At 39.6% G+C, this 20,520-nt stretch overlaps 2 protein-coding genes across 2 annotated transcripts in view; one reads left to right on the top strand and one right to left on the bottom strand.

Moving 5' to 3' along the window:
- Window positions 1-18,081, top strand: part of ETFDH (electron transfer flavoprotein dehydrogenase) — a 157,146-nt gene extending 139,065 nt beyond the window's left edge. The window contains exon 13 of the mRNA XM_053703777.1: window positions 17,240-18,081. Coding sequence (XP_053559752.1) covers window positions 17,240-17,403 — 164 coding nt within the window. The 3' untranslated portion in view covers window positions 17,404-18,081. The remainder of the gene's footprint in view (window positions 1-17,239) is intronic.
- A 290-nt stretch (window positions 18,082-18,371) lies between these two features.
- The window catches only part of PPID (peptidylprolyl isomerase D), a 43,492-nt gene continuing 41,343 nt past the window's right edge, over window positions 18,372-20,520 (bottom strand). Inside the window, exons 8-10 of the mRNA XM_053703778.1 lie at window positions 19,570-19,656; window positions 19,429-19,471; window positions 18,372-18,914 (exon numbers count right to left, since the gene is read on the bottom strand). Coding sequence (XP_053559753.1) covers window positions 18,826-18,914; window positions 19,429-19,471; window positions 19,570-19,656 — 219 coding nt within the window. The 3' untranslated portion in view covers window positions 18,372-18,825. The remainder of the gene's footprint in view (window positions 18,915-19,428; window positions 19,472-19,569; window positions 19,657-20,520) is intronic.

A 20,520-nucleotide genomic window follows, 5' to 3' on the forward strand; every position in this document is an offset into this window, starting at 1 on the left:
GAGTTTTGGGGAAAAGTCCCTAAGGTTGATGGGATTTCTACTCTTGCTAAATGTACTACTATTCCTATGGAAGATGGTACTTCTTTTAAGAATCCTTTAGATAGGAAGATTGAATCTTATCTAAGGAAAGCTTATTTGCATTCTGGCTATATTCTTAGACCTGCCATTTCTATAGCTGATGTTGCGGCTGCATCAACTTTTTGGTTGGATAGCTTAGCACAACTGGAAAATGACTCTGATTTGCATAGCATTGCTCGTTTGTTTCAACATGCTAATCATTTTATCTGTGATGCTATTTTTGATATCATCAAGGTTAATGTTAAATCTATGTCTTTGGCTATTTTAGCTAGAAGAGCTTTATTGCTGAAATCATGGAATGCTGACATGGTATCTAATTCTAGGTTACTATCTCTATCATTCCAGGGTATTAATTTGTTTGGTTTCCGGTTGGATTCTATTATTTCCACTATTACTGGGGGGAAGGGAGTTTCTTTGCCTCCAGATAAAAAATCTAAGGGCAAATCTAAAGCTTCTAATCGGTTTCGTTCATTTCGTCAGAATAGAGAACAGAAAAGCACTCCTTCCCCTAAGGACTCTAGCTCCAATTGGAAGCCATCCTCGAGTTGGAATAAATCCAAGCCTTATAAGAAACCAAATCCAGCCCCCAAGACTGCATGAAGGTGCGGCCCTCAATCCAGTTCTGCTGGTGGGGGGCAGATTGAAGTTATTTCAAGATGTTTGGGCAGGTTCCGTTCAGAATATTGTCTCTCAGGGGTATCGAATAGTTTTCAGAATAAGACCTCCTGTGAGAAGATTTTTTTCTCTCGTCCCAACAAATCTTGTGAAAGCTCTAGCCTTTCTGAAGTGTGTTTCAGATCTAGAGCTTTCAGGGGTAATTGTACCAGTTCCACTTCTGGAACAGGGTCTGGGTTTTTATTCAAATCTATTCATTGTCCCGAAGAAGGAAAATTCTTTCAAACCAGTTCTGGATCTGAAGTTTTTGAATCAATTTGTAAGGGTTCCAACTTTCAAGATGATGACTAAAGGACTATTCTGCCTTTTGTTCAGCAAGGTCATCACATGTCAATAGACTTACAGGATGCGTATCTTCACATGACGATTCATCCAGACCACTATCGGTTTCTGAGATTCTCTTTTCTAGACAAGCATTAAAAAATTTGTTGCTCTTCCATTTGGCCTAGCAACAGCTCCAAGAATCTTTTTGAAGGTTCTTGGTGCCCTTCTATTTGTAATCAGAGAGCAGGGTATTGCAGTGTTTCCTTATTTGGACGATATCTTGGTACTGGCTCAATCTTTTCATTTAGCAGTATCTCACACAAAACAACTAGTGTTGTTTCTTCAAAAACATGGTTGGAGGATCAATTTACCAAAGAGCTCCTTGATTCCTCAGACAAGGGTCACCTTTTTAGGTTTCCAGATAGATTGTGTCCATGACTCTGTCCTTAACAGACAAGAGACAAATGAAATTGGTTTCTGCCTGTCGAAACCTTCAGTCTCGATCATTCCCTTCAGTGGCTATGTGCATGGAAGTTTTAGGTCTCATGACTGCAGCATTGGACGCGATTCCCTTTGTTCATTTTCATATGAGACCTCTTCAGCTTTGCATGCTGAATAAATGGTGGAGGGGTTATACTCGGATATCACAGTTGATATACTTAAATCTCAACAGTCAACTCTCGCTGTCCTGGTGGTTGGACCATCATCGGATTCTTCAAGAGGCCTCTTTTGTTCGTTCTTCCTGGGCTGTGATGTCAACAAATGCAAGTCTCTCAGGTTGGGGAGCTGTCTAGGGTTCTCGGACAGCACAAGGAGTTTTGAATCCTCAAGAGGCGAGGTTACCAATCAATATTTTAGAACTCTGTGCTATTTTCAGGGCTCTTCAGGCTTGGCCTCTATTAAAGAGAGAATCATTCATTTGTTTTCAGACAGACAATATCACAACTGTGGCATATGTCAATCATCAAGGGGAGACTCGCAGTCCTTTAGCGATGAAAGAAGTATCTCAAATACTTTCTTGGGCGGAATCCAACTCCTGTGTAATTTCTGCGATACATATCCCAGGTGTAGACAATTGGGAAGCAGATTATCTCAGTCGTCAGTCTTTACATCCAGGGGACTGGTCTCCATCCAGATGGATATTAAACTACTTTCTTGGAAAAGTGTTGTTTCTTTTGGCTATGTCTTCAGGTAGAAGAGTTTCTGAATTGTCGGCTCTCTCTTGTGAGTCTCCTTTTCTGATTTTCCATCAGGATAAGGCTGTTTTGCGGACTTCGTTTAAATTTCATCCTAAGTTTGTGAATTCTAACATTAGTAGAGAAATTGTTGTTCCTTCCTTGTCCTAATCCTAAGAATACTCTTGAAAGATCTTTACATTCTTTGGATGTTGTAAGAGCTTTGAAATATGTCAAAGCTACTAAAGATTTCAGGAAGACTTCTAGTCTATTTGTTGTTTTTTCTGGTCCTAGGAAAGGTCAGAAAGCCTCTGCCATTTCTTTGGCATCTTGGTTAAAGCTTTTGATTCACAAGGCTTATTTGGAGGCAGGACAGTCTCCGCCTCAGAATTACAGCTCATTCTACTAGATCAGTCGCCACTTCTTGGGCTTTTAAGAATGACGCTTCGGTTGATCAGATTTGCCAAGCAGTAACTTGGTCTTCTTTGCATACATTTACTAAATTTTACTTCTTCTGAAGCAGTCTTTGGTAGAAAAGTTTTTCAGGCAGCTGTTTCAGTTTGATGCTTCTGCTTATGATTTAAGTTTTTTTTCTTGACATTTATATGAAATTTATGAGATACTTATTTTTTTGTGGATTACATTTTTTCAGCGGAAATAGCTGTTTTTTAATTTATCCCTCCCTTTCTAGTGACTCTTCTGTGGTCACCCACATCTTGGGTATTTCTATCCCATATGTCACTAGCTCATGGACTCTTGCCAATTACATTAAAGAAAACATAATTTATGTAAGAACGTACCTGATAAATTTAAATTCTTTCATATTGGCAAGAGTACATGAGGCCCACCCTTTTTATGGTGGTTATTTTCAGTTCCTCTTTTTGTATGCTCTCTTTACTCATTTGTTCACCCCACTACTTGGCTATTCTTTAAACTGAATTGTGGGTGTAGTGAGGGGTGTATTTATAGGCATTTTGAGGTTTGGGAAATTTTGCCCCTCCTGGTAGGATTGTATATCCCATACGTCACTAGCTCATGGACTCTTGCCAATATGAAAGAAATTAATTTATCAGGTAAGTTCTTACATAAACTAGGTTTGTTTTTTTTTAATAAAAATATCTGTTCAGCTGTGATGGACCCCCCCTTAGCCCCCAACCTCCGTGATCCCCCCCCAAACAGCTCTCTAATCTCACCCTCAACCTTATTGTCCGCCATCTTGGGTACTGGCAGCTGTCTGCCAGTACCCAGTTTGCATACAAATGTAAAAAATATATATGTAGCTTCCCCCCTCAATAACCACCCCCACCACCTCCCAGATCCCTTAGATAGAAAATGCCCCCCCTCCTCTCTCCCTCCTTCCCTTTCCTGTTCCATAGTGTAGGGCTCCCACCCCGTGCGCACTCCCGCCTCTGCTACTGTGCGTGTGCCCAGACCCGTGCGCGCGTGATCCTGCCTCCCTCTGTCATCATTACCCCCAGCGATGGCCGTCCACCCACCTCCCTGCAGCAGCTGCCACCCGCCAACGATCGCACCATCGCTGGCCGATGCAGAGAGGGCCACAGAGTGGCTCTCTCTGCATCGGTGTTTGAAAAAAGGTATTGCCGTGATGCCTCAATATCGAGGCATCACGGCAATACCTTGAAAGCGCCTGGAAGCGATCAGGATCTCTTCCAGCCGCTTTAAACCCCTAACGTAGTACAGGGTACGTTGCTAGTCTTTAAAGACCAGTTTGTGTCTGACGTACCCTGTACGATGTGTGTCGTTAAAGGTTTAAGATATTTGTAAAGAGGGGGGGGTAATTAAGCTTATATAGATCTTCTAGTTTGTATGGTATTTACACACCAAGGTATATGATTGCTTGAGAAGCCCATTTGAAGTTGATCTCAAATAATTTTTTTGTGTGATTAGGTAAATGGACCTCAATCGCTTCACACTTATCGTTATTAATTCTATACCCTGATAGGGTTCCAAATTTCAATAGTAGGTCATATAGATTTGGTAGGGATAATGCTGGTTTGCACACTGTTAAGATGACGTCATCAGAGAATAAGGAATGTTTATGTTCTGTATTGCCAATTTGGATGCTAGAGATATCTTTATGATTCCTAATACTAGCGGCCAAGGGTTTTATGCTCAACGCAAACAGTAGGGGCGACAGTGGACAACCTTGTCTAGTTCCATTATGATTATGTATATTAATTCTTTTAGATTGGTAGCCTACTATTCTAAGGTACGCAGAGGGGTTGGTATAAATGGATTTTATAGCCTTTGTATATGCTCCCGAGATTCTGAATTGTGATAGGGTCTCAAACATGTAGTCCCAGAGGACTATCAAATGCCTTCTCTGCGTCCAGGCATAGAAACAGAGAGGCAGTTTTTCTTTTGTTGCATAATCCGGTAAATTAATGACCCTACGAATATTATCAGGAGCGTGTCTCCCCTTTATAAATACCCACTTGATATTAGTTTTGCTATATGTGGGTCCAAACTAGTGGCTTAAGTTTTAGTGAGGAGCTTAAGTTCCAGATCAATAAGCGAAATTGGTCTGCAATTCTTACAGTGGAATTTGTGTTTGCCTGGCTTTGGGACAACACATATTCTGGCAGATAGTAGATCTGCTGGAATACCCCCCCCCCCTTCCATTATGTGATTGAATGAGATTACCAATTGTGGAATGAGTTTAAGAGAAAACGTCTTATAAAAGTTCCCAGAGAATCCATCGGGACCTGGAGCTTAATTGCTTTTAAGCTATTTTATTGCTATGGCTATGTCTTGGGGTGTAATTGGGGCATATAATTGGTCCAAAGCATCTCTATCTAACTTTGGTAGATTGCAGTCTTTTAGGAAAGTTTTAATTGTATTTTTTCTGTTGTCATTCTGGTTTTGTTGTAGCTTATAGAGAGATTGGTCAGCAAAGGTATTAGCTATAAGTGAGGGCTTTTTAATAACCTCGCCAGAAGGTGTTTGAATTTGAGGGATAGAGGTGAATGTTTCTAATTTTCCTAGCTAACATACGGTCGGGTTTGTTTGCATAAATAAAGTATTTTGCATCTATAATTCTTAAAGAAGCTAGTGCTTCCTCATCCAGCAGCTTATCCAATTCACTTTTCTTTAATTTTATTTTGTTGGCTAAGGTGCTGCTTCTATTTTCGATATGTAGTCTATTGAGTTCCTCAATGTCCCTTTTTTTCCCCTTAATTAAGTTCTGTTTAATTTTGGAAATGGAAGCTTTTTCTTGAATTAAAATACCTCTTAGGGAAGCTTTAAATGCACCCCATATAAATTAAGGGTTATTTGTTGAATTGTTGTTATCTGACCAGAAGTTTTTGATCTGCTGTGTTAGTTTCTGACATGTTTTTTCATTTCTAAGTAGGGACGAGTCTAGGGTCCAAGATCTATCTCTGGATGGATTAAAAAAATGCCAAATGATACCTCAACTATAGAGTGGTCTGACCAACTGGTTTTGGTTATGTCGGCCTGTAATGTTAGTGGGCATAATATTTGACTGACAAATATATAGTCAATAGCCGAATAGTAAGTATAGTTTTTTTACCCCTTTATTATACACTCTCCATATATCAATTAAGTTATGGTCTAAGATTAAGTCACTTAGTATCTTTTTGATAGGTAGGCTTACTGAAGGGGACCAATCAAGTTTATCATTAAGGGTCAAGTTGAAATCTAAGATAATTTTTGTGTCTTTTCCATGAGGTTAATATCTTGCTGATTTTAGCTTGGTTTTCATTAGGAGGATAAATATTACCCAATACTATTGTATTTCCTTGAATTTTCCCTTTTAGAATAATACATCTTCCCTCTGAATCCCTAATAACCTCCTCCTTCCTGGAAATTGAGGGATGAGTGCAATATAATAGAGACCCCTTATTTTTTCTTTTAGCTAAATGAATGGTATTGAATTGGAAAAGCTGAATCCCAATATTTCGGGTTATGTGTGGAAGTGAAATGTGTCTCTTGCAGCATAATTATGTGTGCCTTGCTTGCTTTGTATTCTGAAATGGCTTTTTTTCTTTTAATGTGAGAATGTAGTCCTCTCACGTTATGTGATATGATTTTAAATCAGTGTTAAGTCTCTTGTAGCAGCATGTATATTGTATATCCAGTAGAGATAGTACCTTGAGAGCCTGTAGTATTGATTCTAGTCTCATATTTGTTGGTAAACTTGGTTCCTCCTTAATGTTCCGCCTAGGGAATCGAGGGTCCCGCATACCACGCGTGATCAGAGAAAGAGAGGAAAACTAAAGTGAGAAAGAAAACATTAGTAGACATAACACAATATAACAATAGTATCTGTATGAGATGCTCAATTTTTCTTTTGTGAGATTATTGGTCCCATGGTGTATGTATCATGCAATAAGCGTGATGTTGAACAGCAAACAAACTTAAACAAAAATTTAAACAGGATATAAATAAGTGGTTGCACCCCACTATCTCCTAAAGAGGAAGCTTAACCTTATCTAGTCTAGTGGGATGTAATAGTAGGGCTGAAACAGGACTATAAAAAGAAGTCCAGTTTTCCAAGGGGTACTAAGCCTCTTGTTGGTATTTATAGCAATGTTGTTACCTCACAAACCGTTGATTTTATTAATTTCGGGAGCGGTCGAGTTGTCTAAAGAGCTACATTATAGCAGCTTGATGTTGTTTTCTAAGGTCAGTTGTGTTAAGGACATTTATTTATGAGCGAGCTTCAGTTAAGTTATTCTATGTGGTCGGAATAGGCTTAGTAAGATGTAATTTTCTCAACAGATGGTAGTGGCCCTAACTCAGCATGGACTATTCAGGTCACATCCCATGGTCTCGAGCATGTCACACAGAAGGACCTTAAATAATTATATCAAACTTGTTTTTAAGTCAAATCCTAATGTTCTAAAAATGGGCTACAGCAATACCTTGAATAATTCAATCAACCTATAGGTAATTATCAGCTTTTTAAGCAAGTTGGTTAAAGGGACAGTCTACACCAGAATTTTTATTATTTTAAAAGATAATCCCTTTATTACCCATTCCCTAGTTTTGCATAGCTAACAGTTATATAAATACACTTTTTACATCTGTGATTATCTTGTATCTAAGCCTCTGCAAACTGCCCCCTTATTTCAGTTCTTTTGACAGACATCCAATTTATCCAATTGGAGCTGGCTCACCTGAACTCCACGTGCGTGAGCACAGTGTTATCTGTATGACACACATGAACTAACACCCTCTAGTGGTGAAAAACTGTCAAAATGCCCTGAGAGAAGAGGCGGCCTGCAGGGCTTAGAAATTAGCATATGAACCTCCTAGGTTTAGCTTTCAACTAAGAATACCAAGAAAACAAAGCAAATTGGTGATAAAAGTAAATTGGAAAATTGTTTAAAATTACGTGCCCTATCTGAATCATAAGTTTATTTTGGACTAGACTGTCCCTTTAAGACAAGGTTAGGGAAATACAATGTAATCAGACTATGGTACTTTTAATAACTCCATATAACAAAATAACCATTCAATTCTATAATTCTAAGTTACATTATAGGAAAAATACAGTAACTAAACATAACTCAATTTGTAAATTTCTTGTAACAACTACAGAACAGGAGTTGACTCCATAGCTCTCCCTCTACGTGTTCAGAAGGACCTATGCTCAACCCTGATGTTTTGAATAGATTGTGGGCCCTCCAATTATTTTTTTTAAAGATCAGGAGAAGGACTCTCCCTATCAGTCCATTAGCCCCATTTCGAGGCTGTATTAAGTCTGAGTATATCACATCATTTAACTCTTGAATTGTTCCTTGGCTTGTTTTTCATACAGTCTACAATGATATAGGCATATGGTATAGATATTCTAGATGTTTAATTTGGCAATATTTATCCATTAATTGATATTTGTTCCAGTTGATCTGGATCTTCTCTTGGATGTTCTTTGTTCCTTTTGATAGGCGATATTTCTTTGGATATTCTGTTCCATAACCGCTGAACTGCTCTTTGGTGGTCTTTGAGGGAGTGGTAAGAGGGTGTCATGTGCTAGTCGTAGCTGACATAAGAGATCCATACCTTCTTTTAGATTACTTTAGCTTTCAACAGCACAGTGATGACTGGCTTAAGCTCCCTTCGCTTACGTAAGGTGAGAGGTCAGCGAACAATTGTATTTTGTGGCCTTCGAATTCTGTGTCTTGTTGCATCCTAGTAGCCTGGAGTAGTTAGTTGGTCCTTTTGTAGTGTAATAATGGAATTTAATGATAACATCTCTAGGGGTGTTTGGAGTTCTAGGTTTGTTAAGCGCTCTATGGATTCTGTCCATTAATAGCAAGCTTTCCTCCACTGCTGGAAGTAGATTGTGTAAAATCCACAAAAGGACTTTGTTTAGTTTGTCGTAGGATTCTGGGAGGTTTCTGAGCCTGACATTAGATCTTTTGGACCTGTTTTCTAGGCCCACAAGCTGAGTCTCCAACTGTTGGATCTTATTATTGTGATCTTGTAGTGTATGTTGTATGATAGGGATTTCCTCAATTACCTCATCTATTTTGTCTTCCAGAGCAGATGTTCATTGGCCAATTTCCCTAATATCACCTCTCAGATCTTTGATAGCAGATTTTAATTCTATCTGAAATACTTTCTTTGATTTGTTGGACAAGGGAATTTGTTGTAGGCTGCATCTGCTCATCTGAACCATTATCCAGCATATAATCTGTTATTTCGGCCTCCTGAGAGGTTTACTTGTCTGGAGTTATAGGCTTCTTCTTAGATTGAGCTTTAGATAAGCAGTCTTTAACCGACTTGTTTCTTCCCTTTCATTTTCAGGGGGATTTTATCTGAAGGGAAAAGCTCTGTATATGGCAATGACTCTTGACTAGCAAAAGAAGATATGAAATCACACACAGAATATCCTCAAGTAGAAGACTAGGTAGCTCGCTTGAAAAACCATGTATCTCTATGAAGACACAGACAATCCAGGTGTTAAACAGTCTGCACTTCAATCATGAATCCACATTTTGATTATAGTTGTAAGTAGTGGATATTCAACCTGTGTTGTCATGCTTGTCTCTCAGGCCCTGTGTTTTGCCATTGTGGTACTAAGACAGAAAACATATCAAAACCCTTTTTGTGAGGGTGAACACCAATAACTGTTATTTATCTATAGCATGTCGTTTTAATGTCCGGGGTTAGAGTTTTGTGAAAACTAACATGCTTATGTTTTGTCAGATGTATCCTATGTTATAGGATCTTACTTGAAGCTTAAGTCCAGTATCGTACTGTATATTTCTGTTTATGATACAGTATTTGTGTATACCCCCTATTGATAATGTGGAATGTCCCACAAGTAGTATAGCAGGTCCTTAAAGGGACACTGTACCCAAACATTTTCTTTCATGATTAAGGTAGAGAATACAATTTTAAACATTCCAATTTACTTTTATTACCTAATTTGCTTCATTATTTAGATATACTTTAATGAAGAAATAGCAATGCACACGGTGAACCAATCACAGGAGGCATTTATGTGCAGCTACCAATCAGCAGCTACTAAGCATATCTAGATATGCTTTTCAGCAAAGAATATCAAGAGAATGAAGCAAATTAGATAATAGAAGTAAATTAGAAAGTTGTTTATAATTGTATGCTCTTTCTAAATCATGAAAGAAAAAAATTGGGTTTCATGTCCCTTTAATTGGTTTTAAAATCTACTGAGTTAAGGGTTTAGTGAATGTCAGTTTGATGTGGGGTGTGTAATTGTTGCTGCGTAGTAGGCCCAAAATGGCAGGTCCCACCAAGAGCTACTCGCTCTCCAACACCCTCTGAAAAAACAATTTCTTCAAATAAAGGTAAGACTTATACTTGCAATAGCTGTATGTTCCTCAGAGTTAGGCCAATAAACTCGTTTACTATCCTCCGACTCTCTCAAGAAGGTCCGCCATCTGGTGCGACATCGGATGCTACGTCCTCCTGCTGAATCCAGATTCTTGAGTGAAGAGTGAAAGGCTAGATGTCACCGGAGCAGAGCCCCGACCCTCCGGTGATTGTTTCTATTGCTCACTTGTCTGTGTGTTCCCGCCGAACCTCCCATCCTACAGTATTGGCCGAGATCCAACAGACCGAAATGTCTCCAAACACCTCTGAAAGTTTAACAATTAGATCACTATCAATCTCAAAGTAGTTGGGTATTAGTTTGAGATCATAAGTTTAGTGAAATTTGCACAAAGTGTTTTTTTTTTTTTTTGCCTGTTTAACACAGAGCACACCAAAGAGACGTCTCTCCTCTAGCAGACATATTTAAACATTGAGAAAATATTTATGCTCTTCAAACAAGACAAATCTAGTGGTGGCCATAAGATAGATATACACACACATATAGTATATAGATATCTATAGAGATATAGATACACACACATTTTTGGTGTTTACTATCCCTTTAATAGTTTAAATATTGAAAAAAATAGGTGTAAAGTTTGTGTCCATAAAGCAATGGATGCCGACATGTAACCTAGGTTTCAAGTGACAAACATTAAATGCTAGATAGAATAATGCATTCAAAGAAAAGATTAGTCTGAGAATAACTTGTAGATGTATTTTTTAAAGTTTCATTAGTTGTTTAAATATTGACAAAATAAGTGTAAAGTTGTAGTGTCTATAAAACAATGGGAGCTACTGCCATGTTGTAACTTGGGTTACACTCTCTGCTGTAGCCAATAAGGGACAGTTATAAATAAGTCACTAGAGTGTGCAGCCAATGGCTGTGTGGAATATAACTGTTCTGCACTTCCATTTCTAACAGGAACTAAAAAACTCACAATTTCAGAGTGGAATTACAGGAAAAGGGGGCAAAATGTAATTATGAAAGTATATTGCAGACTTTTATTTATATATAGATATACTATTTATTATTTTATATTACCATCTCAATGCATTTAATGTCCCTTTCTCTTGTAAAGGTGTATCCAGTCCACGGGTTCATCCATTACTTGTGGGATATTCTCCTTCCCAACAGGAAGCTGCAAGAGGACACCCACAGCAGAGCTGTCTATATAGCTCCTCCCCTAACTGCCACCCCCAGTCATTCTCTTGCAGCTCTCGACAAGAAAGGAAGTATCAAGAGATATGTGGTGACTTAGTGTAATTTTTACCTTCAATCAAGAGTTTATTTTTAAACGGCACCGGCGTTGTACTGTTTTACTCTCAGGCAGAAATTGGAAGAAGAATCTGCCTGGAGGTTGATGATCGTAGCGGTTTGTAACTAAGGTCCATTGCAGTTCTCACACATAACTGAACAGTATGGAAAGAAAACTTCAGTTGGGGGGACGGTTTGCAGATCACCTGCTTTGAGGTATGTTCAGTATATTTTTTTCTAGAGAGATAAGGTCTAGAAAATGCTGACAGTGCCTGGTATATTTGAGGTAAGCCTGATACAGTGATTTAACGACGACTGGGATCATGCTTACAAGATAAGGGTAATATTCATGTTAACTCTCATATTGGTGTAAAAACGTTTGCATAACTTACAAAAAAAACGTTTTTTCTCTGAGGGTGATAAATCTTTATTTGGGGCCTAGTTTTCCACATGGCTTGTTAGATTACTCCTAGGAGTACTTTTTTAAAACCCTCTGACATTGAGTGCATGGTGGGAGGGGCCTATTTTCGCGCACTTTATGCGCTGTTGATATCCAGACTGAGACATCCAGCTTCCCTAAAGGAGTCATCTGGCATCTAGGACCACTATAGAGGGTTTTTTTCCTGCAAAAATCGTGTTTAAGGGCAGGTAGGAGCCACAGCAGAGCTGTGGCAGTGTGTTTGACTGTTTTTTTAACGGTTTTACAGTTTTTTTAATCCGGTTTGGGGCCTAAGGGGTTAATCATCCATTTGCAAGTGGGTGCAATGCTGCTTTAGTCTCTTATACACACTGTAAAAATTTCGTAGAGTTTACTACTTTTTAACACTGTTTTGCAGTTTATGTGGTAGTTTTTTTCTCTTAAAGGTACAGTACCGTTTTTGTTTAATTGCTTTTTCACATTTATTAAAGTGTTTTCCAAGCTTGCTGGTCTCATTACTAGTCTGTTAAACATGTCTGACATAGAGGAAACTCCTTGTTCATTATGTTTAGAAGCCATTGTGGAACCCCCTCTTAGAATGTGTACCAAATGCACTGACCTTTCTATAAGTTATAAAGACCATATTATGGCTTTTAAAGATTTATCACCAGAGGTTTCTCAGACTGACAAAAGGGAGGTTAAACCACCTAGCTCTCCTAATGTGTCAGAACCTATATCTCCCACGCAAGTGACGCCAAGTACATCTGGCGCGTCCAATGCGTTTACCTTACAAGACATAGCAGCAGTTATGAATCATACCCTCACAGAGGTATTGTCCAAACTGCCAGGGTTACAAGGAAAGTGAGACAGCTCTGACGCTTTAGTAGCTATGTCTGATATACCCTCACAATGTACAGAAGCCGAAGCAGGAGAGCTTATATCTGTGGGTGACATTTCTGATTCAGGGAAGGCGTTACTTCTGTCTGACTCTGAAATGACAGCATTTAAATTTAAGCTTGAACACCTCCGCGTGTTGCTCAGGGAGGTTTTAGCGACTCTGGATGACTGTGGACAAATACTTTGCAGTGCCTGTTTACACTGATGTTTTTCCAATCCCTAAGAGGTTTTCAGAAATTATTACGAAGGAATGGGATAGACCAGGTGTACCATTCTCTCCCCCTCCTGCTTTTAAAAAGATGTTTCCCATAGATGCCGCTACATGGGACTCGTGGCAGACGGTCCCTAAGGTAGAGGGAGCAGTCTCTACCCTAGCTAAGCGTACAACTATCCCTGTCGAGGACAGTTGTGCTTTCCTAGATCCAATGGATAAAAAATTAGAGGGTTTCCTTAAGAAAATCTTTATACAACGAGGTTTTATTCTCCAGCCTTTTGCATGCATTGCCCCAGTCACTGCTGCAGCGGCTTTCTGGTTCGAGTCTCTTGAAGAGGCTCTACAGGTGGAGACCCCATTGGATAATATCCTAGACAGGCTTAAAGCTCTTAAGTTAGCCAATTCATTTATTTCTGACGCCGTTTTTCATTTAACAAAGCTAACGGCTAAGAATTCAGGTTTTGCCATTCAGGCACGTAGGGCGCTATGGCTTAAATTCTGGTCAGCTGATGTTACTTCAAAGTCTAAGCTTCTCAACATCCCCTTCAAAGGGCAGACCCTATTCGGGCCTGGATTGAAGATCATTTCTGATATTACTGGAGGAAAAGGCCACGCCCTTCCCCAGGATAGGTCCAACAAGTTAAGGACCAAACAGACTAATTTTCGTTCTTTTCGAAACTTCAAGAGTGGCGCAGCTTTAACTTCCTCTACTGCAAAACAAGAAGGAAATTTTGCCTAGTCCAAGCCAGTCTGGAGACCTAACCAGGCTTGGAACAAGGGAAAGCAGGCCAAAAAACCTGCTGCTGCCTCTAAGACATCATGAAGGAGTAGCCCCCGATCCGAGACCGGATCTAGTTGGGGGTAGACTCTCTCTTCGCCCAGGCTTGGGCAATAGACGTCCAGGATCCCTGGGCTCTGGAGATTGTTTCCCAGGGATATCTTCTGGATTTCAAAGCCTCATCTCCAAAGGGGAGATTTCATCTCTCACAATTATCTGCAAACCAGATTAAGAGAGAGGCATTCTTACGTTGCGTTCAAAACCTTCTGGTTATGGGAGTGATCCACCCAGTTCCAAGGGAGGAACAAGGGCAGGGATTCTATTCAAATCTGTTTATAGTTCCCAAAAAAGAGGGAACTTTCAGACCAATCTTGGATCTCAAGATCCTAAACAAATTTCTCAGGGTCCCATCCTTCAAGATGGAGACTATTTGAACCATCCTACCTATGATCCAGGAGGGTTAATATATGACTACCGTGGACTTAAAGGATGCTTATCTCCACATTCCGATACACCGAGATCATCATCGGTTTCTCAGGTTTGCCTTCCTAGACAGGCATTACCAGTTTGTGGCTCTTCCCTTCGGGTTAGCCACGTCACCAAGAATCTTTACGAAGGTTCTAGGGTCCCTACTGGCGGTTCTAAGGCCACGAGGCATAGCAGTGGCTCCTTACCTAGACGACATTCTGATACAGGCGTCGAATTTTCAAATCTCCCATAAAAGTCCCATACGGACATTGTTCTGGCATTCCTGAGGTTTCACGGGTGGAAGGTGAACGAAGGAAAGAGTTCTCTCTCCCCTCTCACAAGAGTTTCCTTCCTAGGAACTCTGATAGATTCAGTAGAAATGAAGATTTTTCTGACAGAGGTCAGGTTGTCAAAGCTTCTAACTTCCTGCCGTGCTCTTTATTCCACTTCTCAGCCGTCAGTGGCTCAGTGTATGGAAGTAATCAGCCTAATGGTAGCGGCAATGGACATAGTTCCGTTTGCCCGCCTACATCTCAGACCACTGCAACTTTGCATGCTCAATCAGTGGAATGGGGATTACACAGATGTGGCCCCTCTGCTATATCTGGGTCAAGAGACCAGGGATTCTCTTCTCTGGTGGCTATCTCGGGTCCATCTGTCCAGGGGAATGAGTTTCCGCAGGCCAGAATGGACTTTAGTGACGACAGATGCCAGCCTTCTGGGCTGGGGCGCAGTCTGGAACTCCCTGAAGGCTCAGGGTTCATGGACTCAGGAGGAAGCCCTCCTTCCGATAAACATTCTGGAACTAAGAGCGATATTCAATGCTCTTCAGGCTTGGCCTCAGCTAGCTGCGGTCAGGTTCATCAGATTTCAGTCGGACAACATCACGACTGTAGCCTATATCAACCATCAGGGGGGTACAAGGAGCCCCCTGGCAATGTTGGAGGTTTCAAAGATAATTCTATGGGCAGAGGTTCACTCTTGCCATCTCTCAGCTATCCATATCCCAGGAGTAGAGAACTGGGAGGCGGATTTCCTAAGTCGGCAGACTTTTCATCCGGGGGAGTGGGAGCTCCATCCGGAGGTATTTGCCCAGTTGGTTCAACTATGGGGCAAACCAGAACTGGATCTCATGGCGTCTCGTCAGAACGCCAAGCTTCCTCGTTACGGGTCCAGTTCCAGGGATCCCAAGGCAGCGCTGATAGATGCTCTAGCAGCGCCCTGGTCCTTCAGGCTGGCTTATGTGTTTCCACCGTTTCCTCGTCTGATTGCCAAGATCAAGCAGGAGAGCACTTCGGTGATTTTGATAGCTCCCGCGCTAAGGCAGGACCTTCTACTTCAAGGTCCTTTCAAACATCCAAATCTAAATTCTCTGCGTCTGACTGCTTGGAGATTGAACGCTTGATTCTATCTAAGAGTGGTTTTTCCGAGTTGGTCATTGATACCTTAATTCAGGCTCGAAAGCCTGTCACCAGGAAAATCTATCATAAGATATGGTGTAAATATCTTCATTGGTGTGAATCCAATGGTTACTCATGGAGTAAAGTCAGGATTCCTAGAATCTTATCCTTTCTCCAAGAGGGATTGGAGAAAGGATTGTCTGCTAGTTCCTTAAAGGGACAGATTTCTGCTCTGTCTAGCCTTTTGCACAAACGTCTGGCTGAGGTTCCAGACGTTCAGGCGTTTTGTCAGGCTTTAGTTAGAATCAAGCCTTTTTAAACCTGTTGCTCCGCCATGGAGTTTAAATTTAGTTCTTAAAGTTCTTCAAGGGGTTCCGTTTGAACCTTTGCATTCCATAGATATTAAACTTTTTTATCTTGGAAAGTTGTTTTTAGTAGCTATCTCCTCGGCTCGAAGAGTTTCAGAGTTATCTGCTTTACAGTGTGTTTCCCCTTATCTGATTTTCCATGCAGATAAGGTAGTTTTGCGTACCAAACCTGGGTTTCTTCCTAAGGTAGTATCTAATAAGAATATCAATCAGGAGATTGTTGTTCCTTCATTATGTCCTAATCCTTCCTCAAAGAAGGAACGTCTTTTACACAATCTTGATGTGGTTCGTGCTTTAAAGTTTTATTTACAAGCTACAAAGGATTTTCGTCAAACATCTGCTTTGTTTGTTGTCTACTCTGGACAGTGGAGAGGCCAAAAGGCTTCGGCAACTTCTCTTTCTTTTTGGCTGAGAAGCATAATCCGCTTAGCTTATGAGACTGCTGGCCAGCAGCCTCCTGAAAGAATTACAGCTCATTCCACTAGAGCGGTGGCTTCCACATGGACTTTTAAAAATGAGGCTTCTGTTGAACAGATTTGTAAGGCGGCGACTTGGTCTTCGCTTCATACTTTTTCTAAATTCTACAAATTCGATACTTTTGCTTCTTCGGAGGCTATTTTTGGGAGAAAGGTCTTACAGGCAGTGGTGCCTTCCGTTTAAGTGCCTGCCTTGTCCCTCCCTTCATCCGTGTCCTAAAGCTTTGGTATTGGTATCCCACAAGTAATGGATGAACCCGTGGACTGGATACACCTTTACAAGAGAAAACAAAATTTATGCTTACCTGATAAATTTATTTCTCTTGTGGTGTATCCAGTCCACAGCCCGCCCTGTCATTTTAAGGCAGGTGTTTTTTATTTTTAAACTACAGTCACCACTGCACCCTATAGTTTCTCTTTTTTTCCTGCTTGTCTTCGGTCGAATGACTGGGGATGGCAGTTAGGGGAGGAGCTATATAGACAGCTCTGCTGTAGGTGTCCTCTTGCAGCTTCCTGTTGGGAAGGAGAATATCCCAAAAGTAATGGATGAACCCGTGGACTGGATACACCACATGAGAAATAAATTTATCAGGTAAGCATAAATTTTGTTTTTAAGACCGTAGTCCCACATTTTTCAGAATGGAATTAGAGGAAAGGGGGGGACAAAATACACCATGAAAGTATATTGCAAAGTTATTTACTGCACATAATTAAACATATATATTCTAATTAATTTGTTTAATGCCCATTTAAAAGTACTAATGAAATTGATAACCTTTTTCAAACTGTCTATTGTAATCTAGCTAAAATCTTATGCTAGTCCCATTTTATATCCCTAAAATATTTAACTGAAATATTGTGAATGCAATTTAAATTTACAAGTGTCGTGCAAAGTAATAATTTGTCTTCCGATTATTATTTTCTCTAGGAGTATATGAGTTTGTTCCTGAGGAAACCGGTGATGGAGTTCGGTTACAGATTAATGCTCAGAACTGTGTCCACTGCAAAACATGCGATATTAAGGATCCAAGTCAAAATATTAACTGGGTAGTACCAGAAGGGGGCGGAGGACCAGCTTACAATGGATTGTGAACTGTACAAACAATATTTTCATTTTTTTCATTGGCTTAATGATTTAGCCTTCAGAATCCTCCTGTGAGGATCCTGACTGAATGTATAGGAAAGGGTGACTAAATATTTTGCTGCTTGTGGAATAGGTGACTAATCTTCTGTTTGAAATTATTCCCCCTTTAGAACGGTTTCAACGTGGCTGTATAATGGCTCCTGAGCGGCATTCTCAATACCAGACAAGCCTTATTTATACATTTAAATTAAAAAAATGTGCTCTGCAAATCCTGTTAATTTTTTACATTATTGTTTAAAAAAATGCTAAATACAGGTATTTTTAAACAAATCTTGCATTTCTGATTCTTCTTAAAGAATCCGGCAGCCATTTTGCATAAGTTTATAAAGAATGCAGCTATGTATAATGCACTCATTCCTCAAGGAAGATAATGGGGAAGCTTCAATGATTTTCTGAAGGCCAGCACACAGGACTATCATATCGAACAGGGCTCTCAAATCTGAGGCCTCGGTGCCAAATGCATTTTTCCCCCCCTTTTGTCCTTCCTTATTTTCCCATCCAAACCAACTATTTTGTACAGACTCAATGTATGCGTTTAATACAGTTTGTATATTTATGTAGGTTTTAGGCTTGTCATTCTAAGAATTGCTCAATTTCAATTTATGTACATTAAACTCCCTGACCTACATGCATCTGATTATTATAGAATAGTAATAGAATGTAAAATACACTTGGGAAAACTATGAAGTTTTGTTTAAGACATTTTTTTGAAATTCTTATACAAAAATACCATCTTGTGTGTTTTGACTAGCTTTCCTTGTGAAGATTTGTAATGTGCCCCCCCATACACACAGATATAGCTTCAATACAACTTAATCTAAAGCTATTTTAGAAATTCGTCACATCTAATACGCACAATCTCCACATTTCAACACAAGAATCACATTGCTATAGCGACAAGAAACTCTGCAAATCATTCTTAATAGTATTTAACAGTCTTTATTAGGAAGGGAAATTAACAGATGTACAGAAGTTGCTCATGTTGAACAGTATCAAAGCAATAAAACAAAGGAAAAAAAAACTCCCTTCTTACACTGGGTTCTTAAAACCGGTCACTAAGAATAAAAGAAGCATTTCTGCTGTCCGGTGAAAACTTCAAACTAAAGTAAATCATTTCAACAAAATACCAGAAAGGAAAGCTACACTGCTGCCAGCATTGCATAGATCATGCAGTGCCACAAGGAACAACAAATAAAAGAGGAGGTGAAAAACTGAATTGTAAACACTGATAAACATGGATATGAAATCTTTCAGGTTCTTTTCCCCCACTTTTTGGTTTGATATCAGAAAGCAGGTCTCCACAAAATGTATTCCTTGCTTGCAGAAGCCCAACCCCTCAGTATATATAATAACAGTATAAACACCACAATTTATGCAAACATTTTTGCATACACAGCCTTTTCCTTTTCTTTCTGCTCTTTAATCCTCTGTTTGACACGCAGGATTTCACCGCTGATAGCTGTAAGAAACAAGATAATTTCTGATAAACTGACAAGGCAGTTGCCTAGTAGCATATTTAAGCTATGCAGTATGTACACACAAGGTGTCACTGTCATCACATACTAGAACAAGTTTGCCTGTGTCCTAACAGCTATGTGTAGTGAGCAGTGTAAAAAGGTACAGTAAATATGGGGTGAATCTTTAACAACATTCACAATTAGCTACTTCTAGCTCATAAAATGTTTTTGCTACTTTACTCTAAATAAAATTCCTCAGCTGCTAGAGGGGATTGAAATGTGTTCTAAACCCAATTAGTAATAGGTTGTCTAGGAGATTACATTTCAAATACATATTAAAAGGGACACACTAGTGTTTTATGCCGTTATATCAGTTTTATTTGCAAATGAATGCCCTTTGTCACCTGTAAATGGGGTTGTTTTAATAAAATGTCACAGCTGTAATTATGAATGGTCACCATAAACAGCTCCTAAATAGCATGTATAATTCTAAATTAACAAATTATAAAAACATACCTTTGTCTTCTGGTGCTAACTCATGAGCTTTCTTTAGGTCTTCCTAAAATTAAAAGAAAGAAAAATAAATCTATATATCTATATCTCCATCTATCTAAACAAGCAGCTATAGTCATTTAACCACCATCAAATCTCATTTACCAGGGCTTGCTCATAATCCTTCAGTCCTTGACAGCCTTGAGCCCGTCTGTAAAGCGCTTTGGTGTTGGATGGGTCTATTTCAAGAGCCTGATGAAAAATGCAGAGACATGTTAGAACAATAATTTAACTGATTCATTCAAAACTGTTTTTCTCTCTTTTTTTTTTGTAAAGGGAATTTTTATCTGTTTCAAAACAGTGCTTTGGTAATTGGTTCAGTTATTTTCTCACTTAAAGGGACATGAAACCCCAACATGTTAATGATTTGGATAGACTGTATAATTTAACAACTTTCCAATTTGCTTCATTCTCTTGGTATCCTTTGCTGAAGGAACAGCATTGCACTACTGGCCTCTAGCTGAACACATCTAGTTAGCCAATCACAAGAGACAAATGTGTGCAGGCACCAATCAGCAACTAACTCTCACTAGTGTAGGATGTGCATATTTTTCAACAAGTGATACCAAAAGAACAAAGCACATTTGAAAGTAGAAGTGAATTTAAAAGTGTTTTAAAATTACATGCAAGTTTAGTTTTGGCTTTCCTATCCCTTTAACTCTATAACACAGGCTTGCTTATCTATTGAAAAAAGTGTGTTCTAAACTTCTAACAATAATACAGCGATAACAAACCGTTACTTATGTTCTACTATAAGTTTGGAATTGACTCCTCATAAGTGGCATTTAAACAAAAAATTCACCTTGCCGCTGGTCTTTATATGAGGATTCTATAATTAATAGCTTGGTCTCACCGCCCTTTCCAGACAACAGAAGGGAGGGTATAACAATACTCTCTCCTCTGCACTTCACACTCTCGCTCCGCCCCAACTTCGCAAAGCCCCACGTCGTCAGCTCCAGCCCTAGCACTCCCAGCAAACACGTCACCTACAAAAATGCTCCCGCACTGCTGAACGTGCCTGGAGGAAATCCCGCTCTGAACACAATTTCATGCACT

This window comes from Bombina bombina, chromosome 2 (assembly GCF_027579735.1).
Source record: "Bombina bombina isolate aBomBom1 chromosome 2, aBomBom1.pri, whole genome shotgun sequence".
Classification (NCBI taxonomy): Eukaryota; Metazoa; Chordata; class Amphibia; order Anura; family Bombinatoridae; genus Bombina; species Bombina bombina.